General features: G+C 45.2%; 4 protein-coding genes across 6 annotated transcripts; 2 read left to right on the forward strand and 2 right to left on the reverse strand.

Annotated features, from left to right (window-relative positions):
- Positions 1-118: 118 nt before the first annotated feature.
- LOC6609728 (thymidylate kinase) lies at positions 119-1,190 on the reverse strand. The gene is made up of 4 exons (XM_032715892.1): positions 1,092-1,190; positions 886-1,023; positions 467-833; positions 119-398 (listed from the first exon to the last, which is right to left on the reverse strand). The coding sequence occupies exons 2-4, from the start codon at positions 965-967 to the stop codon at positions 212-214; spliced, it is 636 nt and encodes a 211-aa protein (XP_032571783.1). The 5' UTR covers positions 968-1,023; positions 1,092-1,190; the 3' UTR covers positions 119-211.
- Positions 1,191-1,310: 120 nt separating this feature from the next.
- LOC6609729 (uncharacterized protein CG5098) lies at positions 1,311-7,342 on the forward strand. 2 transcript variants are annotated; one of them, XM_032715084.1, is made up of 6 exons: positions 1,311-2,134; positions 2,193-2,357; positions 2,580-2,776; positions 2,839-3,284; positions 3,346-5,903; positions 5,976-7,342. In XM_032715084.1, exons 1-6 carry the CDS (start codon positions 2,060-2,062, stop codon positions 6,507-6,509), a joined length of 3,975 nt encoding a protein of 1,324 aa, XP_032570975.1. In that variant the 5' UTR covers positions 1,311-2,059; the 3' UTR covers positions 6,510-7,342. The 2 variants fall into 2 exon arrangements, with proteins under 2 accessions (XP_032570975.1, XP_032570976.1); XM_032715085.1 differs by lacking the exon at positions 2,193-2,357 and having other exon boundaries at positions 1,312-1,523.
- Positions 7,343-7,393: 51 nt separating this feature from the next.
- LOC6609730 (negative elongation factor A) lies at positions 7,394-14,661 on the reverse strand. 2 transcript variants are annotated; one of them, XM_002034351.2, is made up of 5 exons: positions 14,430-14,661; positions 11,379-11,605; positions 10,283-11,220; positions 8,531-10,100; positions 7,394-8,474 (listed from the first exon to the last, which is right to left on the reverse strand). In XM_002034351.2, the coding sequence occupies exons 2-5, from the start codon at positions 11,602-11,604 to the stop codon at positions 7,528-7,530; spliced, it is 3,681 nt and encodes a 1,226-aa protein (XP_002034387.1). In that variant the 5' UTR covers position 11,605; positions 14,430-14,661; the 3' UTR covers positions 7,394-7,527. The 2 variants fall into 2 exon arrangements, with proteins under 2 accessions (XP_002034387.1, XP_032570977.1); XM_032715086.1 differs by having other exon boundaries at positions 8,531-8,666; positions 14,430-14,656.
- Positions 14,662-16,186: 1,525 nt separating this feature from the next.
- LOC6609731 lies at positions 16,187-16,786 on the forward strand. The gene has a single exon (XM_002034352.2). The coding sequence runs from the start codon at positions 16,266-16,268 to the stop codon at positions 16,503-16,505; it is 240 nt and encodes a 79-aa protein (XP_002034388.1). The 5' UTR covers positions 16,187-16,265; the 3' UTR covers positions 16,506-16,786.
- The last annotated feature ends 1,875 nt before the right edge of the window (positions 16,787-18,661 follow it).

Genomic DNA, 18,661 nt, shown 5'->3' on the forward strand with positions numbered 1-18,661 from the left:
CACCTTAATCCAGTTTGGTGTGCAATTCTGTAAATGCATTTCGCTCAACACCTAACGATATCCTTCGCATCGCCCGATGCTAGGATTTATTGCCTGCGGCTTTATCGTAAATTAAAAGTTAAGCGGCATTTAAAACATTTATAACAAACATTCGTGTATTGCATAAATCAATGTAAATCCCCTCTAATGAATGGCGACGCGGGGACGTGTGCTACGATAACGTGTCCAGGGGTTGGGTGGCCACTTTGGGCAGGAGTTCCTCCGTAATTCTTCCTATCAGGGCATGTAAATCCTCTACAGACTGTGTGGCATCGAACTTGTGAAAATAACTGGCCTCCTTGGAGCAAATGCGATCGAATACTTCGGCCACACGACCTTGGAATTCTACTTTCTCATAACTGCAATGGCATAAGATATGTATGGTATTGTATCTTGATAATCATTTTAATGCAGATGCTTTACTGACCGCTCTTCGCCGTATTGTCCTCGATTTGTAAGGTCGTTTGATGGCGCTCTTAGGTAAAATACAGCATCTGGTTTTATGAGACCCCTTTCCGGAGCATAGCACCAATCAAAGTCTAATCCCTTGGCTGCACTATATGCCACGCCAGAGAACGAATATCGATCCACAACCAATGTGGTGCCCTCAAGCAGCTTCTGCCTCACCTGGTTCATGTGCTCCCAGCGGTTTGCTGAGAACATTAAGTGAATCACCTCATCCGGCAGATCCTTGCTGTTAGTTAAATAGGAGTTTATCACCTGGCCAATGCTGGAACTCCGTTCCGGAAAATTCATGGGCAATGTCGGAATGCCCTTCGATTTCAACAGCTCAACTAAAAATATATACAGATTATAATCTGCGCCTTAAAGGTCTCCGTAACTTACCCAACAGCCTGCTTTGAGTGGTCTTTCCACTCCGGTCACATCCTTCAAATATGATCAACGCTCCACGTTTTCCCGCGCTCATTGCGATCTTAATGTTGCACTTACCGGCGTTTGCGACATGACCAGGGCTGAACAAATCTGTTTAACCAATGAAACTTTTTCGTTACTACGATGCATGCACGAAAAATTCCACTTAGGACACTCACTTCGTAAATATGTTAATTTACTGCAAAATATTTTAGAATAGGAATTCTAAGGACTATTTACGTAAAAGTCATTCCTTGGAAAAAGTGACTAAGGAAATAGTCGATAGTTGCAATAGAACATCGATATTACTCAACAAGCCGAAAAATCGATAGTATCGAATAAATATCGATTTTGGTTCCAGCTCTAATAAATTACATTTTGTTTTTAACAATTTAAAATTCACGAAAAAACTTAAAAACAAAGTTTCGGCATTTGCATAATTATATTTTGTTAGGTCTCCATATTCGGCGCGATGTGTTAGCCACAAAAACTGCACCGGCTCATGCATTTTGGAGCCCGTTTTCGTTTGCATGCGCTAGGCGACCCAAAACAAGAAAAATTTGCACGCAGTCGCAACGAATTCGCAATGCGCTGCAGCTGAAAATTAAGAGGTACCATCTAGCATCCCCGCCCCTAACGATAGTTAAGAAAACTGTGTCTTCGCCATAATAAATTAACACCGCTTTGACAAGACTGCTTATGGATCAGTGGCTTATAAACAATGTTGTCAGGACGTTCGGCAGTGCGAAAGACCGCGTGCGTTTGGCGTAGCGTGCAAAACAACGCGCTGTCATCTGTCCGATAGGTTGTGTTATCGACTGTTCGCGCAAGGACCACGAGAGCGGCGAAAGAAATTTTTTTGCCTTTCCGAGTGGGTTGGTGTGTGGGTGGTGTGTGAAAAAAGTGCGTGCGGTCTTGTTTATGGGCGAAAAATAGCAGCGGCTGTCCGGCCGGAGTTAGCAAATTCGTGTGCAGGATCCTCCCCAGCAAGATTAGGTCGCCTTTCCCTCCAGCCGCACCGTTCCCCAATTCCCAGCTGTCGGTTTTTCATTAACATTCCGCATTGGTCCGAAGGATTGCCTAGTGCCGACAGTCCATGAGTTGGGTGACATATACGAATACCCTGAGTTAGCTGCCGCCGAAAGAGATGGCCAACAACAACCATCCCCATCCTGGGCATCTCAGCCAGGCGGCCCAGAACGGCTCCTGGAATCCTTTACAAGTAAGTCGAACTATCATCTTTGAGCAAAACCGAAACCTGACATCAATTTAATCCTCAGATACCTTCGTACATACCCCGTCAGCCGCAGTTGGCGCACATGTCCAACGAACGGCCTGGAATGGTGCGATCTCCGTTGGCCTGGCACGTTTCCGGATCCGTTTCCGCCCAGCCTCCACCGCCACCCGATGCCATTTACAATTTCATGTCGGCCAATCACAAAAACGTAATTAGGACAAAGCGAGAAGCCGTCGAGATCAAGCTGCCACTTATCCAGATCCTAGTAGTCCCCAAAAGCATGCTTGATTCCTTCGCCATTTGGGCCGTAGAAGCTTTCTTTAGTATCGTTTAGTTGTTGATATCTTAGTTTGCTTTTAGATATTTCGTGTATTTGTTTTCTTTACTAATGTCCGATCCGTCTTAACTAAGTTCGAATTTGCTTTCTCAGCTGGACCACCACCATCAGATGAATCCATTGCTGGCACCGCCCTACTCAGGAACTTTGCCATTTAATTCCATGGACTTGTCCTTACAGTCCGCACGAAGTGCGGCCCAGCCCCTTGCCAAGCAACCGCCGAATCAGCAACCGCATCAGACCCAACAGCAACAACAGTCCCTCATACATGCCCCCAATTACCCTTCAATGTAAGTGCATTAGTCTTATATACTTTGATTTAGTTAATCCGTGGAATTTCTCTACGAAACAGTCAAAATCTCACAACCAATGCCACGCCCACCAGCACGCAGCTGCAACAGCAGCAGCAACAGGAACATCTGGCAGCCATGGCAGCTGCCCATGTCAGTTTGCTGCAGTCCAGCCGCCCAAATCAGGGAGCCCCATCAGGTAACCTCAGCAATGGAGGCGACTGCGAGTCTCTGCTTCCGCCACCACCGCCAACATCCGTTTCTGGGAACACCAATCACACTGGGAGCAACAGCAGCAGTAACACTGGGAGTAACAATCACATAACCAGCCCGCACTACATGCAATCTCGCGATGAGAATTTCAAGCTGACGCAATTAAAACGCGGCTTCGATCCCGATCTTTCGGGGAAGAATCCACAGAAGGAAAAGGATTTTGGATACCCTTCAGTGAGTTCAGCTAGCAAACTGCCAACGCACAATGTACAGCAGCAACATGCCAACAAAAAACGTAAGACTCATGGTCAGTATAAGTATAATTTTAAACATATTAATTCGAAATATTTTTGTAGCCTCACCCCTACGAAACTATCACCAGCAACAGCAGCCGCCTTACAACTTAACCCCCAAATACAATGGACCACAGACGCCGCCTACGCCTCAGTCACCGCTGGCTGCCAATCCGCACCAGATATTATCACCCACTATGGATTACAATCAACTGCATCTGCACCATCAGCTTAATAGCTCAAGTGGAGGTAGCTACCAGCACATGCAGCAGGATCAGACGCAATCACAATCACACCCCCAACACTTGCACTACCACAATCAGCATGCGACCAGCCAAACAGCTCCACCACCGCTTCTACCACCTCTCCTGACAAGCGGACAATTTCACGCTCAACCACAGGATGCGGGCCAGCAGCAAACAGCATCCTCAAGTCAACATCAGACACTTCATTCCCGCAACGCGCAATTGACGAATCTCGATCTGGCGGTGAAGCACAAACCAGAGTCAGAGGAACAGCCTGTTATAACTGATCTGTCCTACCGAAATTCTGAGGCAGATAAAACTGCAGCGAACCCGGTACCAGAAGCTCCTGAGTCTCCCTACCTGACCACCTCCAATGAGGAGTCTTTGGAATCAAACAGTAACAGCAGTAACAGTCGAAAGCGACGCAAACGAAAAGCCAGTATGGTGATGAGAGTTACCCCAAATGAAAATGCATTAGAGGGAGAAAACAGCAAGCCGCAGCATCAACAACAGGCAGCGCACCTTAACAACAGTTGCAGTCCCAAAAAGTCGCCCAAGAATGGAGGCGGTGAGTTTCAGCCGTTCAGTTCGCAGAAGCAGTCGCAAACCCAGAATGAGAAAACGACGCAAGAGAACGGTCGTGGAGTATCACCGGCTCCTGCGGAAAACAATAGCAACAGCAATAGTTCCACACTCTATAATGACAATGAAAACCCTAAGACCAAGAAGCAGCGGCAGGCCCTGCTGCAGCGGAACCTCACAGAACAGCACCGAATGCAGCAGGACGATGAGTCTCCCAACAAACATACATCTCCTGCTATGCAGCCACCTAGTCCGCAGAGCAATAGCAGCAGCAGTAGCTCCAGCAGCTCTAGTGCAAACACGCATAGCAGCCAAAGTAGCCACGCCGTCAATAATATTCCGAAGCCTGAGATAAATAATAAAGCCACTACTGACACCCCTGCATCTCCTGCCCTAGTGGAACAGGGCGACATCGATGCCAAGCCGGCGGTAAGTGTGCACGAATGTGATGAAGAAGAGGAACCAGCTGTGAACAAGGAATCACCTGCGCACCCTGTTCCACCATCAACTGCTGCTGTTGCTGCGCCTCCTGCAACCGAGTCCCCCAAGAAATCATCACCCGCTGCCAACTCTGAGTCTTGTCCCTTTGGGGAAGTGGAGGATAAGCTGGAGCAAATGTTTGCCGGCATTGAAGAGGAGACGGAAAGGATATCCAGCCCAGAAAAGCCAGCAGAGGAATCGGAAGCGATGGTTGCACACGATTTGACCGCCCAGCTGGCCCTGGACCCTTCAAAGACGCTCGATACGCCAGCGGAAAATCAGACCTCAGTGCTTGCAGTCCTGGCACCCAATCAAACACCTACGCCCGAAATTCGGCCAGTTGCCACCAAAGCTGCGATGAAGTCTACGATGCCCAGCCCCGTGCACAGTCCCACACCCCAATCGCGCTCCACATCGACACCCTTGGCTGCAGGAGATGACAGTAAATCGAACACCCCTGTTCCAGCTAAAACACATGCGCCCAGGAGACCGCCACCTCGTCGCCTTTCCATGGGCATGGATGCCTCACTATTGCGTTTTATGATCGACGATCCGCCTGCCAAAAAGCAAGGTCGTAAAAAGAAGGTGACTAAAGACCCGGACTTTGAAGATGATGACAAGCCTAGCACCTCGGCGGCAGCTGCTGCAGCTCTTGCAGCTCGCCAGCTAAGCGAATCGGCCTCTGCTATCAAAAGCAAACCTGCCACCGGAGCGAAAAAAAAGAATGCAGTGGTCAAGGGAAAGAAAGGATCGGTGGGAAAGGGTAATGCAAAGAATGCAAAACAGAACGGGAAAAAATCGGCAAGAAAACCAGCCTTTACCACCGACGAGGATAGCACTCCGGCACCAACAAATGGAGGAGGATCCGTTCCCGAGTTACGGTTTAAATCTCCCTTTATACTTATCAAACCGGATGGAAGTGTGAGTATCAAGAACACTCACAGTGCCGAGGACGTGAACGAGAAGCAGACCAAGGTTAAAAAGGCCCCTCACGAACGAAAAAACTTGAGGGGAATGCACAGCTCTACGCTGAGCAATCGTTATGATGCGGACACCACTGACTCCACGTGGATATGTGTATTCTGCAAGCGGGGTCCGCATAAGCTCGGCCTAGGTGATCTCTTCGGTCCGTACCTAGTGACTAGCGACTGCGACGAGTATCGTGCCGCTGTGCAGACACCCGGAGCACAGGACATCGATGGTCTGTTTGTTAACAAACGGCGTCGCGAGGACATGGTGAAGGGTCAGGAGCGGAATCTGCCCGCTGTCCCCGCCACGCTAGCCTATATTATGCAAGCACCGAAGATAAGCATGGTAAGACTTACACAACACTCAGATTTGTAAAATGAGCACAAAACCAATGTATAATGTATAAATTTCTTGTAGCATAAACGTAAGCGCAAACAGACGCACGATAGCTCGATATCCTACAGCGACGATCCAAATGAGTCCCGCTCACAATGCTCGTCTGTGGACCCACTGGACTGCACTACCGAATCCAAATTTGTGGAGACGTTCCGCGGCATGGGAAAGACCTCGGAGAACGGCTTTGAAGTTTGGTTGCACGAGGACTGTGCTGTTTGGAGCAATGACATCCATCTAATAGGAGCCCACGTCAACGGATTAGATGCGGCGGTGTGGGACAGTACGAGATATCAGTGCGTACTCTGCCAGCAGACGGGAGCTAGTATATGTTGTTTTCAACGGTGTTGCAAGGCTGCAGCTCATGTACCATGCGCGCGATCCGACAATTGGAGCCTGAGCGAGGAGGATCGCAAGGTATACTGTCAGTTGCATAGGCATGAGCCTGATGTCGTGGAACCCATGAAAACGGAGAGCATAGCGCCGGTGGAGGCTCAAGTTGCTCCACCGCAAGCACCCGCACCGCCACCTGCGTTCAATATCCATTCGCTTCCCTGAGTACGCGTGCGCGTCCAGAAATGCCGCCTGGTCGCCAAGCGTTGAGCGTTAAAGGCACGATCCCTAGACCCCCGACTGCGAATCCAAAACCCTACCGAATCCGCAGCTCGCTGCATCTTTTACTTAAGCTTTGTACATAAGTTTCCGACCGCCGTCGTCGCCAGGAGGGCATTTCGTAATCCAAGAAGTGATTTTGTATAAATCCGCTGTACATTTTAGGGCTTGACGCACAGCATAGACGATATCAAAGCGTTTGCCACGTTATAGTTAAGTTTCCCTCCCTAATCCTTTAGTTGTTTATGTTTAAAAGACGTCCTAAATTATTTTTTCGCATAGTCCAGAACTTTACATTAGTACCTTTTAGTTCTAACTAATTTTAAAACCACCAGACCATGTCCTATGCCCACCCTCCTCATCTCATCGCCACTTGATAAATCGGTTTGTATCAACAAATACTCCATGCCATACCGATATTCAACTGAGTAATCAAGGTAACTGAAGTAGCTATGGGCGATTCCAATTGATATGTATATGCGATGTGAAGTTGCAGTAAAACAACTTATAAATAGAAAATGTTTGACACCAAGTAAGCGAGAACATTCGAAGCCCAATTAAAAATGGAATATTGTAAAACAATATAATATGCATATAAGAATATTAGTAATGTTTATTTAAGTGAACAGTTAAAGCCAGCAAAATGAAACCTTGTATTGTATTCGTATTCGGTAAGGTCTGTACGTATTGCTGATAATTTTAAAACTCTAAAACGTATTAACAATAAAAACTTAATCTCACATGAAACAGGAGGGCGAACTCGTTCGGGTTTTTGTAAATTTTTTCGTTTTATTTATCAATAAATATGCAAAAATATACACACACAAACATACGAGTAGAGTATGATTTTTAAACAAGTGATCTATATATGGTACATTCGTAGTCTTAGCTTAGGCATAAATAGTTTACTAATTTAGCTATAAGTTAAGGTTCTAGTCCTAGCTCGTTCATCTCAAAATCTCGTTCAGAAGCGCCGCAACCGGCGTCGCAGTTGCTGTGTGATATCGTTGGGCAGTCGACCCACGCTGCTCTGGGGAACATCGTAGGATGTACGTCCGGCATAGAAGGCCCGTTCCCGACTTTTGCCCGATCCGGAGAAGCTGCCCTTGCCCTTGGTATCCGTCAGCTGCAGCTGACTGGACGAAACATCGCTGCGCTTTTGGGCCAACTGCAAGCCAGGTATCAAGCCATTGGGCAGCGTAGGCAGCTGCACATTCAGGTGGTCCACATGGCGTCCGGCTATCACCGGTCCCTGGGCAATATTTCCCGTGGAAACCGCCACGGGTGGAGCCAACGGCGGGAACTGGGGCAACTGTTGCTGCTGCTGATGGTAGGGCACAAAGATATTGGGCGTAAGATAGGGTTGCTGATTGGTGTGGATCGTGGTCCGCTGTTGCTGCTGCTGGAAGTGCTGCTGCTGCTGCTGTTGCTGTTGTGCCTGCTTATATTGCTGGTAGATACTCTGCTGCTGCGGCTGCTGGTATTGCTGCGAGATAAAGCTCAATTGCTGCTGCACAGGCTGGCGTTGCTGCTCCACGGGCTGATGTTGCTGCTGCAGCACAGGATGCCGTTGCTGCTGCTGCAAGGACAGAGTTGCTTGCTGCTGATATTGTGGCTGTTGTTGCGGCACACGTTGCTGCTGCTGCAAAGTGGCAGGCGAATGAACATTGCTACTGGCTGCAGGACTCTGGCCAAATTTGTTGTTAAGGAAATCGTTGAGGGAGACATAGGAGTTGCCCTGGTTGCTGGTCACTGGTGCTTGAGTGGCCAAGCTGGAAATGATGTTGCTAGCGGAGTTGGGAGCAATACGCTGGCCCTCAGCTCGAGCAATCACAATTCCGGGCGGCGGAGGCAGCACAGATGACTGCGATGTTTGCTGGGGATGTGGTGGTACAGTCAGACTGGAAATAGCTGCAATGAAATGCATTTATTATGAAGTTCCTCTACTGATTTTGATATCTCCTTACCTGGCGCTGCTGCTGGCTTCACATAGCTGCTGCTAACCGAGTGATGTTGCTGCTTGGCCACTTGATGCTGCTGCTGCTGCTGGCGCTGGTGTTGTTGCCCTTGATTGGAACCCTGTGACTGGGCACTCTTAAAATTCTGTAAAACGGATTCGTCAACAATGGCACGGGTTAACTTATCAAAGGATAGGAAAGCGGAGGCGGGCGTAAGACTGGATGTGGTTTGAGATTGAGTGGCGTGCCCAGCAATATCGCTGGCCGTGTGTGTGGCATAGACATGTGATGGTGATTGTGGTATGGGTTTACTGATTTGCGTTGCCTGGTTGTAGCTATAGCCACCATTATAGTTCGATGCCAGGGCGGAGATATGTTGGTTCAGCGAGGAGAGCGAGGATGTGGGTCGCTGAGTGGTGCTCGTGGTGGTGGTGCCCCGAGTTCTTTGCACGAGCGCCTGGGTCTTGAAATTGGAGTAGCGATTCTTTCCACGATTAACATTAACGGTGGATCGCGAGGATGTGGCCGCAATATAGGATCTGGGAGCACTGGTGGTGCTGCTGGTGGTTGCCGCATTGCTGCTACTGACTGAGGCTCGCGTCGCCGGCGTGTACACTCGATTGCCGCGTTGCACCTGGAAGCGTTGCAGGTTGCTGTGGACTGTTTCCCAGTTGGCCTTGCTTGGCGCTACCTTTGTCCCGCGATCAAGATCGCGCACTGTTAGCCGCTTATTTGGACCTGGTTCTGCTCCACCGCGAATTTGTTGGAATGAGGACACTGTAGTGGTTGTGGCCGGGGTAGTTGTGGTGCTTGGCAAGGTCGTTGTTGCCTTTGTGGTGCTCCTGGTGGCTTGGGATAGTCTAGAAAGTCGCAATCTACTGGCAGCTAGGCGTTCCAGGTAACTTCTAGTGGGTGGTATACTCCTTGGCGTGGTAGATGTGGTGGTTGTTCGCACTGTGGGCAATGGGCGAATGTGGGCACGCTTCAACATTGCTCCTGGTCGATTCCTACGGTAGCTACGAATCCGTTCCTGTGTGCTACTGATCTCAGTCACCACTTCGGTGGATGTGACCATGACCGGTGTGATGGGGCTAGTGGTTGTCGTACTGGTGACCACTACTTCGTTCCTTTCCAAAGGCTGCTCATCATTGTGGGAGGTCAGTTGGACACCTGCCAGCAGCAGCTTAGCAGCCTCTTGATGCGCATCATTCTTCTCAGAGGCTTCGGAACTCTGCTCCACTCGGACTATATCCTCACCTATGGGCAGACTGGCAGTCAGAGCAGCTGCCTGTCCAATGGATTCGATGGCCGACTCATCCCCGGCAGTCACCACTTCTGACAGGGGTGGTGCCAAAATCGTGAGTGGTTCCGCGGCTGGTGTTGAGGTGACCTCAGATGCCACTAGCGTGCTAACTTCCTCATCCTCAGCGGGTGGCAAAGTTGGTGCTATCAGCAGATGTTCTATTGATTCAGTGGCTGACTCAGTGGTTGTCGAAGTGGTGCTGCTGGTACTTGTTGATTTGGGAAACTTGTGTTTATGCTCAATGGATTTGTGATCTTCGGTGGGTATCTCATTGGGCTGGTTTTGAGTGTGTGTGTGTGTGGTTTGTGGTTTTGAATTGCGTAATGTAAGCGATAGTTGATAGAGTAGCAATTTAGATAGAAAGATAGATAGAAATACAAAAAGTTAGGATACAGAAAGAAGTAGTGGATAGTTGAGATAGTTCACAGAGTTAGCTAAAGCATTGTGTGGAAACTCACCGTAAATCTGACAGTGCTGGGCGTTTGTTTGGGTTTAATGTAGCCATAACCGGAGGATGAGCTGCCCTTTCCGTTTTCACCTTGCATGGAGAATCCACGACTTAGGAATCGGAATGGTTGCTTAACTTTCGGCGGCGCCATAGATTGATAGCCGGAAACGGAGGGATCCACATCGGTGGATACTTCATCCAGCAGATTGTTTATATTCGATACCAGATCCAGTTGCACGGCCTCGTCCTTAGTATTTCGTATATGCTTGATGTAATCGGGTGCCATAGCCTCGCCGGAGTTGGATTCCGAATCGGTTAAGATATCCAAGCCCGCGTTAACACGCTCGGCGAAGTTCTTCTGCTTCTGGTAGTGGTACTCCCTGGGATATTCGGCCACGATATGGGCATTGGTGTGATCAAACTGAATGCCTGGATCTGACGAAAGTTCTCCCAAACTGTTCACATAAATACCCTCATCTTCGCTGTCCTCGGGGTTTATGCTTCCTAGTTGCTCTGCATTAAGTGGCTCACTTTTCACATCTTCTCCGCGTCCAACAACTTGGGTTTCAGGATCATTGGGCTTAATGGCCGCATGTTGACTCAAAACACCACTAGCACCACTTAGATCTTTGCTAAGACTGTGGTGTGGATTCTGCGACTGGGATTGGGTTTGTTGCAAGGCCTTCGATATAGTTTTCATGGGGTACTCCATCATGTGACGCACTCGCTCCATCATTTCGTGGGTGCTGCCGACGGTTTTCTCCTCGTTCATTTCATAATACCTCTCAGAATCATCGCAGTTCACATTGCGGTACCAATCGCATACAAAGTTCTTCTGGCTGAAGATCGTTCCATTGGGGCAGAGGAAACCGAATCCTTGGGGTGATCGGGCGGTATGGGCACAAATGCGGAAGGCCTGGCAGCGACTTTCTACATCTGCGTAATAACCTGCAATGGATTACAAAGGATTAAAGACAACAATTTTTTTATTGGAGTTTTAACTAGAGATTTCAGTTTCGATCACAGACACCGTTCTGTGATAGCTAATAATAGCTAATAATATTAACTAATAATTAAATTTCATGTTAATCCTTTCAGATACCCACCTTCATGTCTTCCCTTGCACACAAAGCTCGTCTTTGGCGGTGAACTTAGAATGGGATAATCTAGGCCCGGTTCTCCGGGAATCGTGTGCCGTAGGTCGTACTGCTGATCCGTGTACTCGCTAGACTTGTCCGCATCCTCGAAGTGCTCTCGACTGCCGCTCTGGCCCTGGGCCACGCCCACCAGTAGGACGAGAGCCAACCACAGACAGGAGCTGGGTGGCCACATGCTGAAGAAAATTAAATCAAGAAAACATACAAAAAGGTATTAATTGTGACATTCGTGAGCGGCGCTTTGCGACACTTTATTCATTAGGCTGATTGATAAACCATGAATCGGGCCGAAACTCATTGATTAAAATGTGCGTTTTGGCCCATTTGCATACAAATGCGGCGGACAACGGAAACACGTAAGATGCCGTCGAGATTAGCATATAACATATATTTGGTAGCGAGGCGTGTCCATAGCCCTCTCACGTAACCGAATCGAGCGGATGCTAAATGATTTATGTAGCCCAAACAAATGCCATTTACAGATGGACGATGACTTTTTCGCAAAAGTGTACGAAATCATTTTTGCGTGGGGCATATGTCGACAGTTCGGACCATTTTCGGCCAAGTGTGTCCATCAAATGGCAATTAAATTCGATTGGGCTTATCTTTTGCATTCACAATAAAAGGAGGCAGCAGCAGGTGACCCTGAAATTCAAGCTTGATCTAAATGTTAAGCCTCTTCAGCATTAAAGATCGATATCGGATCAATATGAATTTTTTATAACTTCTTTGGTTGCCAAAAACAACGATTAATCACTTGGCATTGTTTAAGTAATGGGCAACGATTATTAATCATAGTGGAGCCTTATTAGAACGTGGGTAATTCCGAATTAAGCAAAGCAAATCGAAACTAAACGCAAAAAGAAATAAAGTATTCGCAATGCTTCCAGTTAAACACTCGAGCAATAAATTCTCGATGACTTTTGGATCGGCTGCTGAGGTCATTTGGAGCTATTTGTTTTCCGAATGATATGAAAACAAACAGAAACAGATAAATTTCATATTTCATGCAAATTAAAACGAAAGACTTAGGCAACGAACTCTCCACACGGTTCATCTTCACTTGTCTTCACCCTGAATGATTACCGCTAATTGTTCGCATCGATTGTTGTGTAAGGAAGCAAAGCGTAAAGAAAACACTCCACAAAGCCCTTCAATGAAAATATTCAGTGGCAATTGTTTGCAAAGATTTGATTTGGTTAGTGCAGCTTGAAGCCATTCAAAGCTGGCGAAAATGAAACCGCATAGTGGCTGCTAAAAATACGTGCACAATTAAACGGCGCTTATTGTTTGGAGACAAAAACAAACTATAATTGTCTAATTGCAATGATAACTCTATCGTTTATATAAGATTTGCGTAGATGATGTAACAATCGAAAGAGCATAATTACAAGCATGGTATAATTGCATTGGCCCGTTGACATTCGCCGGCAGTCAATAACCTTCCCGCAAGTCAACAAACTGTAAGCTGCCCAGTTCTATAATGACTATCTAAGCGACATCTAATTGAATTTTAATGATCCATCTTCAGCCAGAAGCTGAAGTTCGACCATCCAATTCACACACACTCACACACACACACGATATGCAAATGTCGCGGGGGAAAATGGAAAATGACCTCTTCATGAGATGTACTCATCTTGAAATGCCACCCAGTCGCGTTACAGAAACCATTTACAATTCCACACTTTCAGGGTCATTAACAAGAGCAAAGCACGAGATGCAAGACAACGAGGAAGCATTCGGTATAGAAAATGTTTTACTTCTCATTGTTTTCAATGATCCATCAAAGCATTAAAATGCCAGACAAATGATGATTAAGACTAGAGCCGCAAACAAGAAGCCAAGAATAGGGAAGGAAAATTTCAGATAACAGTCTTTGCATTGAAAATGATGAAACAGAAAAGAGAATGGATAGACCCATCAAATGGTGCTGGTTCAACCAAACTAAATATATTAGTTGCTGTAATTCAAATGCCCCGATCATTACTTTTTATGATCTCTGACTGAGCCTGGTGCAAATTAATTGACAGCACGTTTTCGAGCCGGACCGCACTGAACCATAAATCTTCAACAGATATCACAAGAACGGGTTAACCCCAGTCGGATATTTAATTATAGCGAATCTTTTGCCTCCATGGCGCCGACAAGCCCATCAGCATTGGGTGTCATCCAGCTGAATTGATTGCTGTCCCAGGAATGAATACCCATATGTGTATTTATAGCAGGATCTCTATCTCGGCTCCGGGTCTGTTCCGCCTGCCATGTCAAACCCCATTTGGATGCTTCTTCTCACGATCTCGGCGCACAGATGTGAAGAGGCCGCAACTTCGGAATTTGCTCAGTTATGGACAGATGACGTAAATCTGGTGCGTAACCCACGAGATTGAGAGTGAGCCACTTCTGGCTGTCTCGCCGATCTCTCGGGTGCTCCGTGATTTGCCTTTTCTATATCCGTTTAGCTATTCCGATTCAAGAGCTTGAGAAGTTTGCTATGTAAACATATCATTTACGGATTAGGCATCATAACTTTTGCATCACAGATCGAAAATAAGCTCCTTAGCGAGTAATGGAATTCTAAAAGTTCTGACATTCTATTGAAAAATATAGGTCAAATTTAAGCTGCTAAATAATTTCTAAATGATGTCAAAAATTAAGAGTCAATATAATAGAATTTTAACAGTATATATAAAGGAGAAAAATATTATTCTTATAAAGGTAGTTTTGCAATCCATCCTCTCATAAATATGATTTTCGAAATTATATCGCACAATTTCCTCCCACTTTGTAGATTTTAAAAATCATTCTGTAAATTTTGATTCCACTCTAATTTATCAGAATGTCTATATATGTTTAAGTTCATAAATGAGCTTAGTGCATTTGAAGCTTTTTGAACTTGGTGGGCGTTTGACATTTATCACGCTCAGCTTTTTAATGAGTATATATTAATTGTTCGCATTTGATTATCTGTATTTGTTCTCCATGCAGTCACATTTTTACCTTTTGAGTCTCCGAATAAGCGAATAAAATGTACCGAATATTAATTTGGTTTCGCTTTTTGTTTTTGTTTAATTTTGCTTTTGTTTTGTAGCACTGAGATACTTTGGGTTAACAACTTCACAGACACTGGAGCGAAACTAAAGCATTATCCTGCCAGTCGGTTGGGATTATCCTTGTTCACACAATTCGATGCCGGCTTGCGGAGCGGAAAAACCAGGCAAACTGAACCGTTCGAGCCGCGATTTTGAACTGAACTCGACCAGCCAAAAGGTAATCGAAATATTTTTGGCCAAAAGAGTTCGGCCAGCAGCGGCAGCAGCAGCATCCAAAATCAGCAGCGGCAACCAGACATTCCGACCCCGAAGTATGCGTCAAAGCAGAAGATACAAGCCCAACCGAAACCGAAACCAAAACACCAACAATAGCCCAATCGATTGCGTATGATCATGATGTTGATGATGAGGTTGATGTTGCTGCTGCTGCTGGGAAACCGGTGACAACCTGCTGCTGCTGCCGAAAATGTTGCTGCTGCCAGCCTACATAACAGTATCAGTTGGAGTCCATAAAAAATACAAAGTCACAAAAGAAAGGGGCCAGCCAAAAAGTTGTCAACTATCTTCCTTGAGGGCGTGTCTGCATGGGATATAAAACAACAGTGAAGCCTCTTAAAAACTAAATTGAACTCAGCAGAATGGTGAACTTGCCAGCATTAAGTGTTTTCCCACTGGGTCACTACAGTTAACCTTGAAAACGTATTTAAAAATGTAAAAAATTAATTTAATAGGAACGTGAATAATTAATGATGTGCATGCCTATGTTGCTCTACTTCTCAAATGTTTCGTTTTTAATTAAACACAAAGTTTAAGTGAAGCTACATTCAAGGGTTCTTTCTTCGACACTTTACTGTACTGATCCAAAACGCTTTCGTTTTCATTTCGAATCGGTTTTCACACGGACTGAAAAATGCGGCACATCGGGTTGTGGCCAGATTCCTTCCAAGTGCCGCATAATTTATGGAGTAAGTTTATGAAGCGGCTAAAACTTATGGATCCAGGGGGGGAGTGCTACGTTTAGAAGCACGAGAAGATCGGTCGAAGGGGCCTGACTTCCGCATATGAATCTAAGATCGCGTTTGAGTATCGTGTGACCCAAATCTAAAATTTTAATTAAACAAAAGCTCGATCAATTAACATTAAGCGCTGCTAAGCTGCTGCACTTGAGGCGCGTTTTTGGCTATAGGGGGCTCTTTTGGCCAAATGATTGATGGATTGCGCTGGCGAACGGCGATGGCGATGGCGATGGCGTTGGCGGTGTCATGTGAGCGTGGACCTGAAGATCCACGCGTATCGAACGCCTTGGTGAGCGTTCTAAAAAAAATTTCAGTTCGAGCGCCATCCAACAAGCTGAAAAATTGTTTGCCACAACATCTGCCCCTGATCCGCTTAAATGTTTTTTCCCATGTTTTTATATTCGCCGATAAACGTGTCGAACAAGTGGCCAAATATTTGCCACGATTGCACTGAGAAATATATACCCAACCCAAAATATAAAATATAGCTCACACTGTATTTTTGCTTCTTGAAAAACTGGCGAGTTCAGAAATATGATGACCAATTATGTAATTAATTGGTCGCTTATTTTATTAATTTAGAAGCCCTTTTTTTTAAAGTGTACTACTATGCTAAAAGTCCAATTCGTGGACTTAACTTAACATGCCAACCAACTGTGGCAACATTGAGAAGTGGGTCAGCAACTTTCAGTGCCACATGCATCGTGTGCATCCCTATAAAAAGTGCACTGGTGATGCAACTGCATCCGAGTTAAACGCCAGTTGAAATGCATTCCGGAGCTGCAGTCGCCTTCATTTTGTCAGCACTGATCGCTGCCCTAATCCTGCCCAGGCAAACTGCAGCCATTCCCCTGGACGATGACAACGTGGACAGACCAAACACCGATTATCCAGCCTTGTTTCGAGCCTTTTTGGACATGGGAAACGCTCTCTTTGGCACCTGGACTCCCGATGGGGCGATAGAGGAGTTTATACGCAAACAGGAAGCTCAAGGGCTTAGCCTTTAGCTCTCCCCACTTTCCACATATGTCCAGATAATGTTGCATAAGTTTTGCATGCAACAATAAAGACGAAAGAAGTGGGTTTACCTGTGGCGATCCAAAGTAACGTTTTAATTATGCACGCTTCAGTTTTGGATAGATCGGCGACCATTACCACTTCGTTTGGCATTCGCTATAAGATATTCGTGTCTTATTCTTAGTTTAATACCCTGCCAGAAGAGTACTTTACAGGCCACTTATTTTTACAGTTTATTCCAAAAAAAATAAAATATCATTGACAACTTTAATTTATGAAAAATGTGTACTATTCTTTGAAAATTATTTTAATTTTAATGATGTACTATTTCAAGCTAAATTTCAAGCACTCATCCAACTCATAGTACATATAACTTCTTCAACCAAAATTTATAAGTTTTTAAATCATTACTAATTAAGATGTCTTATATATATTTCTTGTTATAAACATCTAGAGTATTTCCCCGATCGTTGCCTCCATCTAATCCCCTTCACACTTCTTCAATTTGTATCTTTTCTAAGCCTTTTGGCTGCGTGTTATCTCCGAACATGACACTTTATATGTTTTCTTTCATTGGCAAATTAGTTATTTCTTGACAAATCCGCTGAAACAAAGACAAAAAGTAAACAAATGTTTAAATAGTGGCGAATAAAAGCAAACACGGTCTGCCTGCCGTTCGCCATTGTCGGACATCGATCAATTTGACTAATCACATTTATTTATATTTCTACCGACGCACAATAGCAAATCCCCAAATCCCCAAAATGCCATCTATGCAAACTACCACCTACTACCAACGAAAACGCTGATCATTATGCAATGGCCAATGGCCATAGAACCCAAGCACTTGGCAGTCAGTGGCAGCAATTGTTGGAATCTGCTAATGATGAACGGCCTGCTGATTTGAATGGGTACAATCAAAATAATCACCTGGCGAATTCTTTCAATTATTCCGCATTTATTATAATAATAATAAATGAGGCAAAACAATTTGTCTGCGGCTCGCTTCCAACTGCTGCTGGCGAGTGTTTTTCTTTCCATAAATTAAGTAACACAATTGCTGACCCATCGCCAGTCATTCATCTTGCTCCACTAAAGGCCGTTTGCCATATGGATTCGGCTATATAGTGTTCTGATATTCCATTCCACCTGCGGCGCCTCAAAATCTTTACTTCCTGCAAGTGTCAAATAAATTATTGAGTCTGCACATCATCATTTGGCCAGGCTTTAATTGCGGGTTATCGCTGCTGTCGAAGGAAAAATGTTGACTGCTAAACTATTATTAAAAGCGAATTTACCAACTCAGTGGCCAAAAGAACGCGATACACTTCGTTCGGGCAGTGAAAACATAAAACAAATGCCTTTATTTTCAGTGCATAGATCACGTGCCAAAATCGAAATTTAAGAGGATGTCTTTATTGACCTGTAATTATTGCCTATTAAGTGGAAATTAATGTTTTCTTTTTACAAAAAAAAAAAGTTGAATAAATGATCGATTGTATAAAACTGGGTTTTGAAACTGGTTCTTAGACTCTTCCAGTTAAATTTAGTTAAAACGTACTAACTTAAATAGAATTTTGTGTGACAAAACCATTACTTATGCTAATATAAATTTATTTTTAAAACATATAAATAGCCAGCCATTCGGATTTGCCAGATGGATTTGATTTCCAATCCGACGCTAATTAAATGCAAATCCGATTGCATTAAATGGGCCTCAATCAAAACCAATCCATTGATGTATTCATCGAGGCTTAATTCGATTACCAGCCTGCTGGGGGAACATTCATAAACAAATTTTTGGAATTTTCGATATTTTCGAAATGCAATCGGTGACCACCGAGCAGTGGATCAGTGAAACAGTGGATGGGTAATCATCATTAGTTGGCTTCAATCATTTGTTTGCCCCTTAAACAGTGGGCTTAGCATGCAAATCAGCCACACGGAATGGAGGAGCTGCTATTCCCACAGAAACCAGGCGGAGGCGAAGACTGATGGGCGTCGCTTCTAAACGCATGTCAAACACGGCATTACTCAAAATCTTTTCAAAAAATTATTCGAATAAATCAAAATTAACGCACGCACGCACACACACTCGTATGATAATCGAATGCTGTGAACAGCCAAAGTTTCACTTTCGTTCGTT

Source organism: Drosophila sechellia, chromosome 2R, assembly GCF_004382195.2.
Source record: "Drosophila sechellia strain sech25 chromosome 2R, ASM438219v1, whole genome shotgun sequence".
Lineage (NCBI taxonomy): Eukaryota > Metazoa > Arthropoda > Insecta > Diptera > Drosophilidae > Drosophila > Drosophila sechellia.